This window comes from Dendrobium catenatum, unplaced genomic scaffold (assembly GCF_001605985.2).
Source record: "Dendrobium catenatum unplaced genomic scaffold, ASM160598v2 fragScaff_scaffold_624, whole genome shotgun sequence".
NCBI classification, from domain to species: Eukaryota; Viridiplantae; Streptophyta; class Magnoliopsida; order Asparagales; family Orchidaceae; genus Dendrobium; species Dendrobium catenatum.
Window position 1 is genome coordinate 1,255,156 of NW_021319086.1, and position 22,299 is coordinate 1,277,454.

General features: G+C 36.5%; 1 protein-coding gene across 1 annotated transcript; it reads left to right on the forward strand.

Annotated features, from left to right (window-relative positions):
* Positions 1-4,988: 4,988 nt before the first annotated feature.
* On the forward strand, positions 4,989-14,590 carry LOC110113685 (1,2-dihydroxy-3-keto-5-methylthiopentene dioxygenase 2). The gene is made up of 7 exons (XM_020846353.2): positions 4,989-5,145; positions 12,627-12,738; positions 12,828-12,922; positions 13,040-13,154; positions 13,234-13,358; positions 14,092-14,162; positions 14,258-14,590. Exons 1-7 carry the CDS (start codon positions 5,128-5,130, stop codon positions 14,319-14,321), a joined length of 600 nt encoding a protein of 199 aa, XP_020702012.1. The 5' UTR covers positions 4,989-5,127; the 3' UTR covers positions 14,322-14,590.
* The last annotated feature ends 7,709 nt before the right edge of the window (positions 14,591-22,299 follow it).

Here is a 22,299-nt window from a genome sequence, read left to right on the forward strand (position 1 = left end):
ATAACATCTCAAATATTACCTCCACTCATGGTTGATAATTATTTTCATCACACAACAAAAAAAAATCCTAGTTTCACGTTATATATTAAATTTTAGAAAAATAATATCAACTAAATTTAGTTTTCATGATGACTTTTTTAACAAGGAGAATTGAGTTAGTTCAATTTTGTTAATTTTGATTTGATTTCACATTTTCAATTTCCTCATTTCTTAATTTCATCTCATTGTGTTTCAATTGAACTTTGATAATTATCATTAAAATCTAAATAACTCATATATAACTAAGGAAATTTCAAAAAAATATTCAATATTCATAAATCTTTTTTAGATCTTGCCCACTAAAATTTTCTAACTTATTTTCAATTAGTGTGTTACGAGTTTGAATCCTAACTGCAAAAAAATTTACTATTATTCTACCAATAAGATTAATTAAAATTTCATATAAATATGGTAAAATTTTTTATTTTAATCTTTATTATTGTTGCGTCCTGGAATATTCGCGGCGGTAGAGAAATATAAAGTTTAGTGTCTTAGCATTGTACAAAAATCCGGCATGCAATCAGATAAGAGAGAGGGACTAGATTTATGAGACACCAAGATTTTTACGTGGAAACCCCCTGAAAAGGGGGAAAATCACGGGGCCTAGCCCAATTTGAATGAATCCACTATTATAATAGTTGATTACAAATGAGGTCCTTACTTGGGGGAAGGCCTTGGCTTGAAGTACATCTTATGAAGTACATTACATTGTAGGAATACAAAGAATCACTATGGACGTGTTCGTTTGGTCCGAAAGACTATAGTCGGCAGGCAAAGTAAGTTAGAAGGACCATAGTCGGCAGGCGACGGAGGTCGATCGGAAAGACTGTAGTTGGTGGGTGATGTAAGTCAGGAGAACCGTAGTCGGCTGGGGCCGGAGGTCGGAAGGACTGTAGTCGGTGGGCGACGTAAGTCAGGAGGACTGTAGTCAGCGGGTGAGGAGGTCGAGAAGACTGTAGTCGGCGGACGACGTAAGTCAGGAGGACCGTAGTCGGCTGGCGACATAGGTCGAAAGGACTGTTGTCTGACGATGAATGTCAGAAGAACGGAGTTTGGTAGAAGTCCAACAATGGAAAGAAATCCATCTTCATATAGATTTCCAGCGAAAGTCCGACAACCGGTAGAAGTCCGATGTCGGGTAAAAACTTGGCGACGAGTAGACTAGGAGAATTTTGATGTTGTTCGAGAAGAAGTTCGTCAGTGATAAACAACCGAGTTGAAGTTCGTTGGCAGTCAACAATCAAGTGGAGAGTTGAAGGAGAGAGTTGGATGGCATGTTATTATCAATAGTTTGAGTGAGAAGCCGGTGATGACTGATATGAAATAAAGGACCAATGGAGAACATCGAGCAAAGGGCTGATGATGATAATGGTCCAATTGCATTCTACAAAGATAATAAGCATACATATGAAAGTTTACTGACATCAGATATCCCTGATTCAAAGAGCCAAAGCAATATACTATGTTAGACGTTTGACGACACATGTATAGTGTTAACTGAGTTGGGGTCTGATGAATATCAAATTATAATCCTTCTATGAAGAAGAAGTTATAGGAGATGCTTCAATGTGCAGTAGAGAAGAGGTCAATAGAATCTATCAAAGACATTTGACCTTTTTGAAGTTGTTTGATGATTATAACTTATACATATGATGCGGATGTACTTTTAATTTCAAATTCTTACAAAAATGAACTTGATGTACAATTTTTATAATGTAACTTCAATGATATTGTATATGAATGAAGTTGAAAATTTATCCTTTGAAGAAAGTTGAATTGTTTATGTATATTTGAGTCATATTTTTATATATTGTATAATATACTTTTTTGAGGATTTTTAGCCTGCAAAGAATCTTTGTAGATGTCGAGAGAATCTATCAAGAATGTGAGACCTATCCGAGGTTGTATGTCAGAGCCTTGCTCGATGATGTTAACATGTGTGGAAGTGGTCGAAAGAATCCACCAAGGATGTGAGACCTATCCGAGATTATATGTCGGAGCCTTTGCTTGACGACATTAACCTATATGGAAGAGGTCGAGAGAATCCACATAGAATGTGAGGCCTATCCAAGGTTATATATCAGAGCATTTGCTTGACGACATTAACTTGTATGGAAGAGGTCGAGAGAATCCACCAAAGATATAAGACTTATCCGAGGTTGTATGACGGAGCCTTTGCCCGACGACGTTAACCTATGTGGAAGAGGACGAGAGAATACACTAAGGATATAAAACCTATCCGAGGTTGTATGTCGGAGCCTTTGCTCGACGACGTTAACCTGTATAGAAGAGGTCGAGAGAATCTATAAAGGATGTGAGACCTATCCGAGGTTGTATGTCAGAGCCTTTGCTCGACGACGTTAACATGTATGAAAAAAGATCGAGAGAATCCACCAAGTATTTAAGACCTATCCAAGGTTGTATGTTAGAGCCCTGCTGGATCGATGACGTTAACCTGTATGGAAGATGTTGAGAGAATCCACAAAGGATGTAAGACCTATCTGAGGTTGTATGTCGGAGCCTTTGCTCGACGACATTAACCTGTACGTGTGGAAAAGGTCAAGAGAATCCACCAAGGATGTGAGACATATCCAAGGTTGTATATTAGATCACTTTGCTCGATGATATTAACATGTGTGGAAGAGGTCGAGAGAATCCACCAAGGATGTAAGACCTATCCGAAGTTGTATGTTGGAGCCTTTGCTCGACAATGTTAACATGTGTGGAAGAGGTAGAGAGAATCAACCAAGGATATAAGACCTATCCAATGTTGTATGTCGGAGCCTTTGCTCAATGACATTAACCTGTATGGAAGAGGTCGAGAGAATCCACTTATGATGTAAAACATATCCGAGGTTGTATGTTGGAGCCTTTGCTCGACGACGTTAACTTGTATGAAAGAGGTCGAGAGAATCCACCAAGGAAGTAAGACCTATCTGAGGTTGCATATCGGAGCCTTTACTCGATAATGTTAACATGTATGGAAGAGGTCAAGAGAATCCACTTAGGATGTAAGACCTATCCAAGGTTGTATGTCGATGCTTTTGCTCGACGACGTTAACCTGTATGGAAGAGGTTGAGAGAATCCACCAAGGATGTAAGACCTATCCGATGTTGTATGTCGGAGCCTTTGCTTGACAACATTAACTTGTATGGAAGAGGCCGGGAGAATCCACGGAGGATGTGAGACCTATCCAATGTTGTATGTCAGAGCCCTGCTCGACGACATTAACCTGTATGGAAGAGGTTGAATCAGATCCCCTTGGGATCGATTTTGCCTTGAATGGGAGAGGGCAAACGCCACGTGTATCCCGAACCAAAGGTTAATAATTATCTATCGCCTTTTTGAGGTCGATATTAAGACCTTACCCAAGGAGTAGAAGTCCAGCAGGATACTTTATGAAACTTATAATTGATTAGAAGTATCCTTGCATTTGCTGGGATTTTACTGGAATATCATCTTGAATTGAAAGCATTGGAGGATTTTTTTTACCACGGTTGAAGTCAAAGTTGTCCCCCAGTTCACATATGATTCTTATGATATTGATGCAGTAATAACTAATGTCAGAAAGTTGATAAGAGTGATCTTTTGAGATTGGAGCAATAATTGCCCCCCAATTGGGAACTACGTTCCCACAGACGGCGCCAAACTATTGCGGACTAGAATATACACAATGATAGAGTTCGAAAGTTCACGTCTCAGTGTTGTACGGATATTCAGCACACAAACAGAAGATAAAAGAACACTAGGATTTTTACGTGGAAAACCCTGGAAAGGGAAAAAAACCACGGGGACACGTACAGTTAAAAAAGTTATACTAAGGTTGTTTGAGATATAAGAGGCCGACTCGTCCTTGAAATTTAGGACGTTCATATTACAATGAATCACTTCTAGATTGAAATCTAGTTATAGAGTCGGGCAGAGTTTCAGCGTCTCTTGGAGATCGGGCGGAATTCTGGTGTCACTTGAACATCGAGAAGAATTCTGGCGTCACTCAAGCGTTGAGAAGAATTCCGGTGTCCCTCGGGTGTCGGGCAGAATTCCGGTGTCACTCGGGCGTCGAGCAGAATTCCGGCGTCGGGCAGAACTCTGGCGTTACTTGGGCATCAGGTAGAACTCCAGGGTATTTCAGAAGTATGACAGAACTCCGAAGCCTGAATTTTACCCAACTTCCAAACGACGCCAGAGTTTTGCCAAACTTCTGAACGACCTCGGAGTTATGCCCGACGCCTGAGTGACGCCGGAATTCGGCCCGACGTCCGAGGAACACTAGAATTCTTCTCAACGCCTGAGTGACACCATAATTCTTCTCGATGTTCAAGTGACACTAGAATTTTGCCCCGATCTCCAAGAGACGCCGAAACTCTGCCCGACGCTGTAACTAGATTTCAATCTAGAATTGATTCATTGTAATATGATCGTCCTAAATTTCAAGGACGAGACAGCCTCTTGTATCTCAAACAACACTAGTATAACTTTTTCACTGGGCATGACACCGTGGTTTTTTCCCTTTCTAGGGTTTTTCACGTAAAAATTCTAGTATTTTTTCATCTTCTGTTTGTGTGCTGAATATCTGTATAACGCTAGAATGTGAACTTTCGAACTCTATCTGCGTATATTCTAGTCCACAACAATTATAAATTTAAAAAATAGTTAAAAATAATTACAATTACACCTAAATTGAATCAAAACACCCACAAAGTATTTAAATTATCAAAATTAAAATTTTACGATCAAATATCTATTTCAAGGACATTATCGACTATTATTATTATTATTTTGAAATATTTAAAGTATTAAGATAAATTTATATTCATATTATATGTATAAGTTATTTAAAATATCTTAATTCTTCTTCATTACATGTAACTAGTTTATATTAATGAAAAGGCTACGGCCATAATTTTTCCCAAAAAAAAAATTCTTATTATTATTAGTACGTTGAGGTTCGCGTTGTTCCGGCGGAGCACCAACATCTCGAACAACCGCAGCCTCGTCTATTGAGGACCAAAGGAAGCTGGACAACACACGCCCCATCGCGTTGCCTCTAAGCTTTTGATATTTCGGAATCGAAGACGGGAGCGGAGATGGAGAACGAGTTCCAGGTATGGAATTTGGACTTTTTAATTAGGGTTTCACTCGAAGCAAGCGCTTCCATTGTTTTAAAACAAGTTCCGGCGTAATTTATTTCAACTTTTTATTCTTAAATTTGAATTAGGCTTTTGGAAGCCGAGATGGTGAGAGAGTCAATATCGGCTGCTCAAGAAAGATCGAATTTTGAATACATAATGAAATATTCTGATATTTTTTATCTATGTTTAGGATTTTTATTTGTTTTTGCTGATAGGGTTTTAAATTTTCGGAACTGATTAAAGTAGACAGGCCAGGGATGCTGGTGATCCATTTTGTTTAATTGATGTTTTACCAAAATTATCTTCAGATAGTAGGATGGATGACTGAATGGGAAAAGATGGCTTTTTTCGTTTGAAGTTAAATGATTTTAAGTGGATTGAAAAGAGTCCGTTTTCCTTGTCAATCTATAGTTTGATAGTGCGACCTATAATTTTATTTATTTCTATGTTAGTTGGCTTTGCTTTTTTGTTTAGTCTCAGAATCTAAAATATTGTGTAGGCGTTGCCTTTGATCTCTAAAGTTTAGATGTGCAAGGTTCAAATCCTTGCAATGATAAAAAGGGAAAAAGAACAATCATGATGGTTCTTAACAATAGCTGCTGTAAACCACAATTTGAAGAAGATTAAATAAAGATCATTGTGCCTTTGGCTGATTGATTCCCACAATACTCAATTCATATTTAACCTTTGATGAATATTATCTTAGTTTTATGAAATCATGATAACTAACTAAAAGTTCAACTGTACTTGTATGATATTCTGCCAGATAATATTTTCTTGTGTTTGTAAAGGTGCTAAGCAAGAAATGGTTAATTTTGTTGAGTATTCTTGTCTTTTGATAAATTTATTTACCCCATTAAGTTATTATATTTAGTTGATGCGGAGGTACATGCATTTAGTTCAAAGAAATTGAAGTTTGATATCAACCATAGTTCCTATTGAATCTTTACAGGCATAAAGATAGTTATTTCCAAACTATCAATGTAAGTGTCTAATGTTTAAACCGTTAAAGTGACTTTTTTTATTCTTTTTGTTGTAATTAAATTACTTTGAAGGAGAATTAATGAGATATAACTTTCTACCTTTATTTTCTTACTTACAACCATCAGGTATTTGATTTCCTTTGATTTATATATATGTATGTATGTATGTATTGGTGATGGTGCTAGGAATTTTACATTTTTTACTTGCCTCTTGATAAGGGATATTATTATTTACCTTGCTATGTTGTCACATTTTCATTGAAGTCTTTGCATGTTGAATATTAACAATTTGATCTAGAACTATTCATCAATGGAAATCTTTGCATGATAAATATACTATCAATACAAATATTAGGTGGTTTAAGTGGTCATTTTTTAATTCTCTCCCAATTTACCCTGATACTTAAGGGGTGTCAAAATGGGTTTTCTGGTCGAGTTCAGGTCCAACCCGAAATTAACCCGCCTTCAACTGACCGGACTCAGTTAGCTAAACAGGTCACAAACCCAGGCTCAAACCTGATTCACCTCTAACTATATTCAACTCAACCCACTAACTCAGTTGGAGTACGCGCAACAAGCGAGTAGACATTCATGCGCAGAGGCAGTTGAACGCGAGCAGGAGCCGGGCAGTTTTGGGTTGCTTTCGGTTTTTGGGTTGACCTGAACCTGGCCCATTTTTCAAACGGGTTGACCCGGACCCCTAATTTTTAGTTCGGTTTGGGTTTTTGGGTTGTGTAAAATATTGACACCCATACTCATAATTGGTAAATTTGTAAGAAAAAAATGAAATGAAAAGTGTGACCTTGGATTGATGGAGTTATTGAAAAATCTTCTCTAAACCCAGATGATGATGGGGATATAGGTTAGTGATAGTCTTTGGATGTTATGCTGAAAAAAATGTACTTGAGTGGCCTTCTAAATTGTGGAATTTTGATGATAAGGCATTTCAAACTCAAACAAGGGATGGATTTCTATTGAATGTTAACTCAAGTAGGGATATAGAATACATCGTCAGGGTGCGGTGAATGTTTTAAGAAATTTGGACAGATTATTGAAACTAATATTGATTGAATAAATTTAGAATTATAATGTAGATATTGGATGATGGCTTCCTCAACTTATTGGATTGCATCCCCTTCTTTCATCTTCTTTCTTCATTTTCTTAGAAGTGAATCCGTTCTCCCTTATGTGCTCAAGTAGAGAGAGATTCTCAGTTGAGCGATCTCCTAGAGGGAGAATGAGGGGATAGAGTGGGTATCTATCCAGCCAAGGAATTTTTAAATGAGAGAAGGGTTGACAGCTTTAAGAGAGGGAGAGAGTTTGGAGAATTATTAAAATTGCATTGAAATTATCATGAAAACTATGTACAATGATGTGTCTATTTATATACTTCACAAAATTTTCAAAATAATTCAAAAGAAACTAATTACAAGCATGAAAATTGGACCCTGAACCTAAAAACAAAATAATCTTGTAATTATCCTCCTTAATGTCCTCTTTCTAACAACCTTCAATATTTTATTAGTTTAGCTATTGTTAAAATAGACATATATGATTATGACTGGCTAAGCAGGAAAATTTTGTATTACAATATTTTATTAAATTGTGCAATTATTGGACCATAATGTCAATTTTGTGTAAATTTTGGCTGAGTTTTACTTTGCTTCAAGTTTTCTACTTTACAAGAAGGCTGCTCCTCATGCACCTTTTTTTAAAAAAAATAATTAAAAGTTTGGCATTAATTTGATGGTTTTTTATGCACGTGCATTTTGTATGTATGCTTTTTATCTGTATATGCATATTTAATAACATAAGTATACATGCATATATAAAAATCTTTTTTAATTGAAAGTAGCCTAACTTTTCATATCTTGACTTAAAACATATTCCAATGTGGACATTAAAATTGAAGTTATTTTGGGCATGCTTGGTTGCAAGCATTAGGAGTGTAATGCATTTGAAATATAAGGGTTTTAAACTTTTAGGTGTTTGATTGAGAGTAAAATAAATACAAAATATTTCTCTAAGGACTTTTAAATATCTCCAATAACTCAGTTATTTTGATGAAATTGGAATTCATGCGAATCAGGAGATTTCCAAATTCATTGCCTCATAAACTTACCAGAATTTTTGTGCTTTTGCAAACTAATACTCTGCCCATCGTTGCACTCATTGAGTCCCCGCCATTGCAGAATAGATTTCTATAAGCAGTTCTTCACTCAAACGTAGGAGGGTTCTGTAGCAAAGTACTATGACAGGTTTGAGTATCTAGCTAGCTAGCTGGATTGGCTTTCTGAGACTGTGCTAGAGGGAAACTTCATGAAGGGACTCAAGCCCGAGATTCGGCGGTTGTTAAAGTGATGAGGCCGCGTGATTTGAGAGAGGATATGGAGCTTGCACAGTTGATGGAGGACCAAAAGTATCTTGAGAGGGGGCCATAGACAACATTTCAGGATGCTTGTATAAGATGACCACCACTTTTGTAGCTCATAAGGAACCAACATTGGGAAGCCGTCATGAGGTCCCAAAGGAGAAGCCCGAAGGGGGGGATTCAGGGGAAACTTCAAAAAGCTCACTGAGGAGTTGCAGGAGAAATAGGCGAAGGGATTGTGCTTCAGATGTGATTAGAGGTACACGCTAAGGCACAGGTGTAAGGACTACTCTTCAGGTTCTCACCATCTGTGATGATGATAAAGCTGAGGAGGGAGAGCAATGGTAGAGGAGGAGAAGCTGCATCTTGATATGGCTGAAGTCTCCTTAAACTCAGTGGTGGGGCTTACCTCTAATCATACCATGAAAGTGAAAGGAGAAATAGCAGACAAAGGTGGTGGTTTTGATCGACAGTGAGGCTACTCACAATTTTATCTTCAATCAGGTCATTGATCAATTGGTGGTGAAATTGGTGGACATCGGGGGCTATGGGGTGATAATGGGTACTGGGAAGGTGGAGATGGGTAGAGGAGTGTGTAAGAGAGTTGTGATGACTATATAAGGGATTCAGGTGAGGGAGGATTTTCTCTCATTGGAGTTGGGGAGCACTATGTCATCCTAGGGATGGAGTTGTTGTAGACCTTGGGAGATATTAAGGTCAATTAGGGAGCACTGATGATGGAGCTAGTGGTGGAGAGAAGAAGGATGATGATCTGGGGAGATGCAGGGTTGTCTAGGGCCATGGTGTCTGTTAAAACCATGGCCTGGATCATACATGAGGTGTGGGGAGGATTTCTTGTGGAACTGTAGAGCTTAGAAGGGATCAAATTACAGGAAGAGGGGATATTTCTCTTCCAGTACATCTACTCATACAACAATTCAGTCAGGTTTTTCAGCCACCTCAAGGCTTAGCACCATGAAGGGAGCAGTAGCATGCCATCATCTCAAGGGAGAGGGTGTCACTAATTAGTATGTGGCCTTATCGCTACCCTCAGATTTAGAAGGATGAGATCGAGAAGCTGATCCAAGAGATGTTGGAGGCGGCGATCATCGGACCAATTGCAAGCCCTTTTTCTAGTCCAGTCCTACTATTCAAGAAGAAGGATGAGAGTTGGAGATATTGTGTGGATTACCGAACATTGAATAAGGAGATTGTGTTGGACAAGTTTCTCATTCTGATGATTGATGAGCTACTGGATGAGCTATGTGGTGCAATGGTGTTCACCAAGATGGATATGAAGTCAAGATACCATCATATTAGGATGAGAGAAGAGGATGTTATGAAGACTGCTTTAAGGACACATGAGGGGCATTACGAGTTCTTAGTGATTTTATTTGAGCTCACAAATGCCCCTGCCACTTTCCAGTCGCTCATGAATAGGGGTTCAAACCATATCTCAGGAAGTTCGTATTGGTCTTCTTTGATGGCATATTGGTGTAAAGTAGGTCGATAGGAGAGCACCAGGAGCATGTAAGGATGGTCTTGGAAGTATTACGGGAGCATCAACTGAGAGCCAACTTGAAGAAATGTTGCTTTGCACAAATTAATGTGGAATATTTGGGAGTTGGGGCACGTGGTCTCTCAAGAGGGTGTGGCTATCGATCATGCCAAGATTGAGGAAATGCAGAAATGATCTCTACCTAGGAATCTGAGAGAGCTGAGGGGATTCCTAGGGTTGACAGGGTACTACAGGAGATTCTTGAGAGGCTACAACATCATAGCTTGGCCATTGATGGAGCAACTGAAGAAAGACAGTTTCCCGTGGGGTGAGGCAGTTACACATGCCTTTGAGAGACTGAAAAAGGCCATGACTACAATACCGGTTTTGACTTTACTAGATTTTAGTCAGATCTTTGTGGTTGAGATGGATGCATCAGGATCTGGGTGGGGGACATTCTCATGAAGAATCACAGACCCATGGCCTACTTCAACCAAGTTTTGACTGTCAGAGCTAGGTTGAAGTCAGTATATGAGAGGGAATTGATGGCTTTTCTATTAGCCATTCAAAAGTGTCGACCATATTTGTTGGGATGTCATTTCATTGTCAGGACGGATTAGGAGCTTGAAGTTCCTTTTAGAGCAAAGGATGGTTACGAAGGAGCATCAGAGATGGTTATCAAAGCTATTAGGCTATGATTTTGTGATCCAATATAGGCCTGATTGGAGAACAAAGTGGTGGATATGCCTTGTCTAGCTGCACGAGGGAACTCCAGGAGTTGGCTATGTCGATACCATTGATGCTGGATTGGGGGGCCATCAAAGAGGAGAGTATGCAAGATGAGTTGGGAAAAATCCGAGCAGATCTTCTGAAGGATGAGACCAGTCACCCGGGTTTCTCTTTGGAGGGGGAGAGATTGCTGTACCATGGAAGGTTTGTGATGCCTAGGACCTCAGTTCATAGCTGCTGCAAGAGTTCCATGGGAGCGCTGTTGGAGATCACTCAGGTGTACAGAAGACATACAAAAGATTGGCAGCGGAACTGTATTGGCGGGGGATGCACAAGGATGTGGTCATGGCTCCTGGGGGGTTACTTCAAACCATAGCTCTACTTGACATTTGACAGAAAGGAGGTCACCATGGACTTTATTGATGGGCTATCACGATTGGAAGTGTAAAAGTGGAGGAATGCATTGGACCTATTGTTTGTTAGAAAGGTATTTCTCAAACTTAAGGAAAAAATTTAAGATGGTGATGAGACTTGCAATGTTTTTATGGCGTAGAATGTTGGCCTTTAGAAGGGAAGCATAAAATTAACTTAGGTGTTGCATAACGCAGGTGGATGAGTGGTTTTACATTTAGAGAAGTTGCAAAATTAGTATATATGTAAAAAAGGTTTGAGTAGCTCCATTGGTAGATAAAATTAGAGACATCCACCTTAGATGTGATGGTTACATAAAATGTCGGTCTTTTGATGATTATGTAAGAAGAGTATATGTATTAAATCTGATCTATGTTAAGAAAAATAGAGGTAGACCTAAAAAAGACTTGGTTAGAATTTATTAAAAATAACATTTTTTTTATTAAATTTAAATGCAAATTTGACTCGTTATAGGACACAATGGTGAAAAAGGATTCATGTACCCAAGGATAAAAGCTTGGTATTGTTGGATTATTAGATTGAAGGTTGAGCTTATGATATGCAACTTCATCGGTTAATATTATTAGAAAATAAAGAGATACTTAGAAGTGATTGATTTAAGTATTTTAGATTTATTGTACATCAGAAATTGAGATATGGATGAGGATATAATATTTAGAGTTAAGGTTATTTGGATAAAATAAAGAAGTGATTTAGTTATATTGTGCAATAAGGAATTTTTTGGATACTTAAAAGGTTGAGTTATAGAATTACAAAATTATATTATGCTGATTTGAGTGTTGGGCAATAAAAAATTTATTGACAATTAAGTTGAGCGTGACGAAAATGTGAATGTTAAGATGGATTTGTGGCAAATTAGATGGATAAATAAGGAGATATTATATATGAGGGCTGATGAGAGTAACATTTATAAAATAATTTAATATATTTGAGGGAGAATTCAGTCATGTATGACATGATATAGAAAATACACCATTAGGCGGGGAAATAAAATTAATTTTGAAGGATTAAGATGGATCATGGGTAGACCTAAGATAACATAAATAGAAACTGCTCTAAAAAACTATGAAAAATAGGCTTACCATTTCTTATAATATTTAACAAGAAGGATTGACAAATGAGTATTCTAAAATAAGCTCAAATATTTGAGATAATTTACTGATGAGTAACTTTTTTTACACTTTTTAAATCATTATGGAGGTGAAACTTTCATTTCATTAGGCAGTTGAAGTGCCAAAATAGTATAAAATATTTATTATCTCAGTTTATCTCTTTAGCATGCTATGCTAATGTACTTTGTTCATCTGCCACTCATATTTTTGCTTCAAACGTTGAGTACAATCAGTTTGTATTCGAAGTTTATGTACTTGATGTGATCATTAAAAAAGATGTTAAACAAGAATGAATTCCATGAGATGTTTTATTTCCCCCGCTCATCTAGGAAGGAAAGGAGGAAGTTATCCAAGCATGGTATATGGATGACAGTGAAGAAGACCAGAGGCTTCCCCATCACCGTGAACCAAAGCAGTTTGTTTCTATTGACAGGCTTGCAGGTACGTAGGTGACCAGATTTCCATTTTAATAACCTTTTATGAGCTGTTCACTCTGCTTAAAGTTTGAGGCGGATGGGTTTGTTTTGTAGAACTTGGTATTGTTAGCTGGCGATTAAATGCTAATGATTATGAAAATGATGAAGCGCTGAAAAAGATTCGTGAAGCCAGGGGCTACAATTACATGGTCACTGATTAAGCTTATTATCCCTTTGTTTTGGTTCGATTCTAAGAAGAAGAAGAAGAAGAAGATGATGCTAATATTTTATGGTTTCATCTCTTTGCTTTCTCTTTTCCATCTTAGGACATATGTGATATTTGCCCAGAGAAATTGCCAAATTATGAAGCCAAGATCAAGAGCTTTTTTGAGGAGCACCTGCACACTGATGAAGAGATCCGTTACTGCGTTGCAGGAAGCGGTAAGTTTTTTTATTACTTTGTTTGCATCTGGTGTGATTATCATTCTTTCATTATCTTAAATTTGCTCGGTTTGTTAAGGTTATTTTGATGTGAGGGATGAAAAGGATCAATGGATTCGCATAGCTGTGAAGAAAGGGGGAATGATTGTCTTACCTGCTGGAATTTACCACCGTTTCACTCTTGATACAGATAACTACATAAAGGTATAAAAGATTATCTTATTTGGTTTCACTATCTTTGGCGATAAATTAATTTCCCTAGTGTTTAAGCAAGGCTAAAAATGTCCAATTAAATACACAAAGAAGTAATTTTAGATCTTCTTTAGTGAGGCAAATACCATAATGTTTAGGATATTTTAGGAATTTGATGGGAAACACTTATAGATCTCATATATTTCCTATCAATCTTCGGAAAATATCCACAAAAATCCTCACAAAAAAGAAAACAGTAGATAATTTGTATTATTTGATGAAAGGGAAACGGAAAATAGCAAGATACAATTGATCCTCCATTCGAGAGGAGGTTCTATCTCTCACAAATTTCTAGACGCCGCTAGAGCCCAAAAGAAAATTTAAATCTAAGAGATCTCAAATTCAGCCCAAATTCAAGATGTCATAACCCTAGGAAAACAAACTATTTAATGCATACAAATCAAAAGGACATCCCTAAACCGTCCCTACATTCAAGTTTCCCTCCTAACTCCCTAAAAAATCCCTCCAAATTGGCTTCCGTGGACCTTGCGGCTCACGCAGCTCATACAGGGAGGCGGAAGTCCTCCGCCATTTCGTGCATGGGCCGGTCCTACCGGCTGGACCGGTCCAATAGACCGTTCTGACAGAATTAATCATGCATGTATCCAGAGAAACGTGCCTGGTTCTTATTAGCTTTTTCTATAGTTTCATCAACAGTTTTCGAACTAAATATCTCCTTTCACAGGCTCTACGACTTTTCGTGGGGGAACCTGTGTGGACTCCATATAACCGACCCCATGATCATCTCCCTGCGAGGTAAAACAAGCTTTTTTTTTTTTTTCTGGTTCTACAGTAGAATGAGATTCATTGTGTGGCTGCTTCTAGTACTTATCATAGCTTTCATGTTACAGGAGGGAGTATGTTGATGCCTTTATAAAGAAGCCAACTGTTAGCCAAGCAGTTGAGGCACTCTGAGTGCATTTGCCTTACCCTTCTCCTATATAGTTCTTGGAATACTACTTTTGAATACCTTATGCATCCCTATATGTTCATGGCCTAGGTGGCTCAATTGTCTTTTAATAAAAACCTTGCTTGTGAAACTAAATGGTTATGTTGATCTTGAGGTTTATTATCCTCAGCGTATAAGACTATTTTTTGTCCAAAAGAATAAATTTGCAGCTGTTAAACAGTGATTGTATGATGCTTTTGTGTTCAATAGAATTTCACTAATCTGTGTAGTATGATTGGCATGTCTTGCTTGTGGAACTAAATGTTTGCGCAGAGCTGAGCTCATCCTCATTGTATAAGGATGCTATTTGTCCAAAAAAAGAAGAAGAAATTTGCAGTTGTTAAACACAACTTATAAGATGTTTTTGTGTAATATGTCTTGTATGATTGGTATGTTTTTCTTGTGCAACTAATGTTTCGTTTGGTACATTTTTTATCACTATTTTTTGATTGATTTTATTTTTTATTTTTACTAAAAATTTGATTTAAAAAGTTATAGAAAAGTTGTCCCAAATGAAGTGCTTATGTAGATTTGAGTTTATCCTCGGTGTATGGATAAATTATTCTGTGTGGACACCGGACGGTTTGGAGAACAATCAGAACGTGCAATGTCACCCGGTCCATAGTGATACCGAGCAAAAAAATTACGTGGCGTGTCCTGGTTGGTCTCTGGACCTTACTAGGGTCCGTAGAGAATAATTTTTCTGGTGTATGAGGCTACTATTTGTCCAAAAAAAGAAATTTGCAGCTTTTAAAACTGTACTTATAGAACAATTGTTTAGTCCAGTGAACGTACGCTCCTTTACGTTCGGTCACCAATGTTTTGACGCCACGTCGCATGAAGAAAAGTCGCCGACCCGACCCGCTGTATTTTGGGTTATCGCACGTGTTAAATTTTAAATGGAAAACATCACAAACACTTCGAAGTGCGACGCTTCACCTTTTTACGGAGATTCAAATCTCTGTTACTGTTTACTTCGTTTTTTAGATTTCCAGCAAATCCTTTGGAGTTCTCCAGCATCTCCTCCGTAGTTCTCCAGCATTTCAACTCGTAGTTCTTCGTATTCTCCATCTGAAAACCGTCGCTGATATAATGCCTGAGATTCGAAACGATTTACCGAAAAAGTATCATTGTTTTGATATTGTTTATATCGTTAGCAATCTAACAGTACCGAGTTTTAGGGATATGGTAAACATTTCTGCTTGTTTTTAAAACTCGCTATGCATTCTAAAACTCGATACTAATCGGTATTCGGTACTAGGTTTTGTTCGATTTTCTCGATATTTGATGATTAAACTCGGTAAACATCGTTACTAGTTGATAAAACTCGGTACACATTTCGTAGACATGTTAGGTTTGCCTTAGTAAATCGAACAGAATCCTAAACGACGTGTATTTAGGGTTTAGGGTTCTGTTCTACCGTGTTACTAGGTACTCGGTACTCGGTACAACTTGGTACTCGGTACTAAGAAAACTCGGTATTTTCTTAGTATTTGTTACACTTATTTATTTCACGTAGTTTTTAACGGAATAATTCTGTAAAACTGTTATTTTTTTAGTGTTTGTTACACTTTATTATGCAGGGATATACCCCCAAGATTCATTTCAGATGTCGGACTTCAGGATTTAGAGAAGTTTGTAATGAATTGGTTGAGAAATTTGGGGATCAGTTTGTTAGTAGCCTAAGTGAGCTACAAATTAACTAGTTCCTATTACTACATCGGTTCCCACAAAATGTTCCTATTGTTTATATGTTATTGTCAACGTGGGATAACGAATCTGAAAGTTTTGTTATTAATAGCCGGACTTTAACTTTCACTTCTGATGAAATAGCGTTGATTATTGGGACATCCATAAGAACTGGCAAAGTAATATGGCCTTATTTAGGGCAGAATTTGCTTATGCCTTTTTTTGTAGTACGATAAAATAAATTTATAATTTTGCATATGATATTTTTGTGTTTTGTTTATTTTGATGTGATTAGAAATTCCACTAATATCGAGTTTGAAATGCTAATATCGAATAGTACCTTCTTATTCAGAGATCTTGATCACACTTACATAAAGGATGACTGACTTCCTGATTCAGCATGTGTAAAATATAAAGTTGGATTAGGATTATGCACGGTTGGTTTCACTTTTTTGGCCTTTCTCTTCTCCCAATGATCCTTTAATCTAGCATTAGAAACTCCCTTAGGCCGGCGCTTTGCAGGATCTCTAATTATTTTGTAGCCCCTCAGTGATACATTTATTTCTTTTTCCTTCCATAATGTTTTGAACATTTAATGCCAATGCACTCATACCATCTATCATACACTGTTCTGCATCCTCATTACCTTGAGCTTCAGTGCTAATTTGATAAGCAAATCGACAAACATAATTTCTAAAAATCATGTTTCGGGAACCTTGATTCAACGTGCACAAACTCGGTATTATAAGCTGGACATTCAATCCACTATAAAGATCATTCCTAGCAGTTGCTGACCATCTTGGAATTAAGTATTTCTGAGGAATATTAGTAACATCCAACTGACTCATCACTCTCATGCAATGAGAACACAGGATTCCCATCATCTCGAACTTTCCGCAGCTGCACTTTATAGTTCCTTCAGCTGAACTAAACAAAACCGTCCACTTGTGTGAATCAAGTGTATGGTCTATGTTTTTCACAGAAAATGTTGATGAGTCTGGTGAAGAGTGATCAATGCGTAGTCCACCTAAACCATTCAAAAACTCCTCTTCAAAAAATGAATATAACTTTCTTGAATAAAATTTGGCTGCTTGCTTTAATATCGGACTTCTTTTCATGTAGCCCTAATATAATGTTTTGCCAATGATTATTGACTCCAATAATAGGGGCACATACTAAATTATATTTGTTCAGACGGTAGCTAGTATAAAAAATTATTACATCCCCAAAGCAGTCATAATCCACTCTCCCCAAACCATCTACCCAAAAAAAGTTTACCAACCTGTCTTTCTCATCAGTTTGCACATCCCATGCAAATAGATTGTCTTCAGCTGACCTGTTTTTGAATAATTCGATTAGCGAATTGCTGTCCCCATTCTCAATTTTTGCTCTTCTCTCCTTTTGAATATAGTTGTATGCATCTCTCTTGGTAAAGCCCAGATTTTCTACACCTCCAACCTCCTCGGATAGATAGGAGAATGCATTTATTGTTCTTATTCCCGCATCAGCCATTGATTTCAGAACAGAGGCATTCTCTTCAGTGATGTGCCTAGATGATCTCAGCAAATGTTGATCATCCAGTTTTGCCAATTCATGGTTGTGTGTTTCTACCGAATTTTTCACCGTCCATATCCCTTCTTCACTAACAAAAAATCTCACCATAGCAGGGCATCCAGTTCTTGTAGTTGATTTTCTAAATTTAACCTTCTGTATATTTTCTGTTTCCTTCTTGAATCCAGCTTTTGAACAGACAAAAACCTTTGATTTCAATTTCCTGGTACCAGGCCAGTAAGAAAGATGTTCTTTCCGAACACTAAATCCATGCTTATGTGCATATTCGTCGCGTGGAACGCTTTGCGGAAGTTTCGTAAACCCTAAATACTGTATAACGTTCTGTGTACAGTGAAGATAATCGGCCAGAAGTTTATATACCCGCGTCTTTTAAAGTTTTCCCGCCCGTTTAAACGAAAAAGAAACGTCAAATATCCAAAAAACCGCGGGTTTGGGTCGGGTCGTCGGGCTGCTACGTGGCGTAAAATTAATGGTGGCCGAACCTATAAAACCATTCGGTCAGAGGACGTAATAATTGCTCGTACTTATATGATGCTTTCTGTGTTTAATGAAATTTCATTGATCTGTAAAGTATGATTGATGTGTTTTTTTCAGTAGGAACTAAGAAGTTATGCATGAACTCTTTATACATTTTGGTCAACTTTAATTTGTATGGCAATTTATTTGGAAAATTTTCTCCTCTTAGACAGAACTATCATTAACCTTCTTCTAAGCTTTGAAGGAATCTATGGATCCATTTGGTTGCTTGTAAGCAGAACATATGTTTTAAAAATAGTAAAATTATTTTGATTTTCTAATTTGATTGTATTGTTTGTATGTCAATTGAAGTTTAGAATGATTTCAATCACAAAATTTTTTTATTTGTTATACATTTAATTATGACATATTTTTATAATTAATACAATAATAAAAAAAAACATTAGACATTGACACTATATAATTTCAAGCATTACTAACTAATAATCAAATAATATACAAAAATAATAAAAAACATATTAAGATTTTGATGATAACCTAAATTATAGCTTTGTTTGTGATAATTTTTTTATTGCTTTTCAAAGCTGTTTTTAAGTGCTAAAATTTCTTGAACTAGAAATTTTTGCACTATAAAACTGCTTTAAAAGGCACTAGGAAAGTTGTCCCAAATGAAGCCTTATTTAATTATTTTTTATAGAATATGCTTTGTGGAATACTTATCTATATGATACCTCTATATTATATCATTCTTAGATGTTAATTGAGGCTTTACACTAGTAGCAAAACCTTAATTTTTTTTTTCTTTTTGAGACATTTGAGCCATTAAGACAAACTCACAAGCACATCACATATGCTATCTTCGAACCCAAAATCTCTTGATTATTGGGCAAAGCTCTCAATCAACTGAACAATGTGAAATCTCAATTTTTCAGTATGTACAATTTTAACAATCATATCAGCGTGATTTTTTGCACATTTAATCTTGATTACTATAAAATATTTTTTTCAAGCAAGCTACATATGTAGTGGTTCTTAAGTCTACCATGTTTTATATGGGAGTGAAATACATCATTATTTACTAATTGAATGGCATTTTGATTGTCAAATAATATAGAAGCATCTTCTTATGATTGTTTCAATTCTTCTAAAAAAAAAATTAGGTAAACCATCTCTTCATTTGCTTCAATGACAACTTTATATTTATTTTAAATTATTGATAATTAACCTATCTTCTAAAGTTATGACACCCAACTAATAATAGTGTCACCAAAGATATGGATATACATGATTGTACTTTTTATTGTATCTAGGTCTTCTCCTAGACCTAAATCAACTTAATATTGTTGTTTGAAATCATTTCTTTTAAACTCTAAAGAATGGTTGATCATATCTTTTATATAGCATAATAAGCACTTCACATCAACTTAATGTTCCTTTTACTTGTATAATATATGATATTGTGTAGACCATTACATACAAAAGAGATCTAGCAGCCATAAGAGACTCTGGACATGCACTCTTTCACTTCTTTAGATTGTGACATATATTCCTTGAAATAAATTGGAGTGTCTAGCATGTGGTGTACTTATAGTCTTTCTATTGAACATGTTTGACATTTTTCAATATATTATGATCATGAAATACTTAGTGTACATGTGGCCTTGTTGTGACCTATTCTCATCCCAATAATATTTTCTGTTTCTTCTAAAATCTTCATGTTAAACTCTTTTGATAATTATCTCCTCAAATCATTGATCTTTTGAATACTAACCTCTATAATTAAAAGAAAATTCAAATATAGAAACATCATAATACAATATTTATCAATTTCTTTGATATAATAATAGTGATTAGCATTGGATCTATAAAATTAATTATATATATATATATATATATATATATATAAATTCATCAAAATTTTGGTAATATTGACAAGGTGTTCATTTTAAGCCATAAGGCTTTTGTCTAACTTACAAACAAAGCTTTCTTTTCAAAGTTCAATAAAGCTTTTTGATTAAATCATGTTAATGAATTTCTCCATATCACCAAGGAGAAATGCTATATTAACATCCATTTGTTAAAGGTATAGATCTTATGCTTCTGCAATGCTCAATATTAGATACATAGTCATTAGTTTAACTACATGAGATAATATCTATGTAAAGTTTATACCTTATTTCTATTGGAGCTCCTTGATAATAAGTATTACTTTATCCTTTGGGTTCCTATCTATTATTCATTGTATATCCAGTTATTTTGCAATTCCTTCTTATTTATGGATGGCTTAGTTAGTATCCACGTGTTATGCTTGTAAGGAGTTTTCATCTCTTCTTGTGTTACAAGTTCTCAATTAGCACTGTTTGTTTGGAATACAAAGTGGAATAAAGTATTCTAATTGCAGGAGTTTTGAAAATTTTAGTATTTGATTGGAATACAAAGTAGAGCAAAATAAATTAAATGTCATGTAAGTAATTTTAGTTCATTTTTGAAGTAAACCAAACTTACCCAGTTCTGATTGACCCGAAAACTGACAATGACCCGAAAATCCTGCCATCCACATCTCCCGTGCCCGTTTTCTGCATGAAGGCCTCGATGTCCGCCTTTCCCACCGTCCTACGGCCTCGCCAGCGCTGGCAACATTCATTCCTATGCATTTTAGTAAACCTTAGGCCGACGACATACCATCTTGCTGATGGCGCCGTCCCGTAGGGTTAGGGTCAACCCCGCCGTCCCTCACGTTTCCTTCCAGTCTTGCGGCTTCAACTCCACCGTCCCTCTTTGGATTCAATGCTAGAAACATTCCTCCCATTCGCGCACTTCTTCGGCCATAACCCTTGTCAGGAAGGGTCAACTCGGAAACCCGACTGGGCCGGGTCTAGGTTGAACTTACCAAGTCATTTGTAAATATGGGTCAAGTTCAGGTCGTGTCAAATAGCGATGGGTCAATTCTAGAGGTCAATTCCAGATTCAACCCGAACCCGACCTGCAACCCGATTTTGCTTGGCCAAAATGTTATCGAGTGCAACTTTGCTCAAGCCAGTCCTACCCCACATCGAGCTCATTCATTGGCCTCAGGGGTGTAAACGAGTTGAGCTAAACTCGAGGCACCCTCAACTTGAGCTTGAGCTTGATTAGTTGATCGAGTTCGAGGTGAATTTTATTTTATGGCTCAGGTTGGCTAAGGAGTCATATTCATTTACTATCAATGAGATAATATTATTTTTATTCAAGCATTTATTATAATAATATGATAATAATAATAATAAATGAGAAATAATAAAAAATCACTTGAAAGAAGGAAAATATATTATTTTAAGTATTATTTTAATATTTTTATACTAAAATTATTGAAATATATTTTATGTGTATTTTATATTAATATTTTTTAAATGAATTAGTTCAGGAGCTAACGAGTTAAGGTGATGCTGACTCAAGCTTGATTTGTTAGCTCATCAAATTTGGCTCATGAGCCCTTTATGAAATCAAGCCCAAATTGGCTCATGAGTTCGCTTGACTTAATTACACCCCTACTCAGCCTAGAGGGTATGAACCATTGCTCCCCTATAATAAATCATGATTGAAAACAACTAATGACAAGTGTAGGACAACAAAAACAATGACAAATAGCTACAAGTGAAGGGTGACAGACCGACAACATGGTGACAACTATCAATTAAAGGTGTTTTTTATTTTTTATTTTGATGTTTTAAATGCTATCTATGCCAAAGAGGGTGGAAACAAGGATAAATTATTACGTACAATCACGGGACGCCATCTGAAGATGGATCAATATGCACCATGTCATCATTTTGTTGTGTACCACGACTGTGTACTAGGTAACGTAGCATATCCTGATTTTTCTCCGAACGATAAGGTGCTGCTCGTAATCATTTCTCGGAGATACGAGGAGATGATCAATTATAAGCAAAGACAGTGAGGCCTATTATGCTTTACAAGTTAACCCTAAATTCTTTAGCTCCATTAATAAGGAGTTACATAGTATGAAATAATAAAATTAATATTATATATAATGTTAATATTTAAATGTTCTTAAAATTTTTTTTTTTTTATAATATCACATAAAATTCCTTTCGATTTATGCTCAAACGCAGCCTTCGTGCTTAGCGAGTTAGCTTTTGCCCGCCACCCACCACCCTCCACCTCCAACCTCCAACCTCCACCCTCCACCCTCGATCCGGACAAACC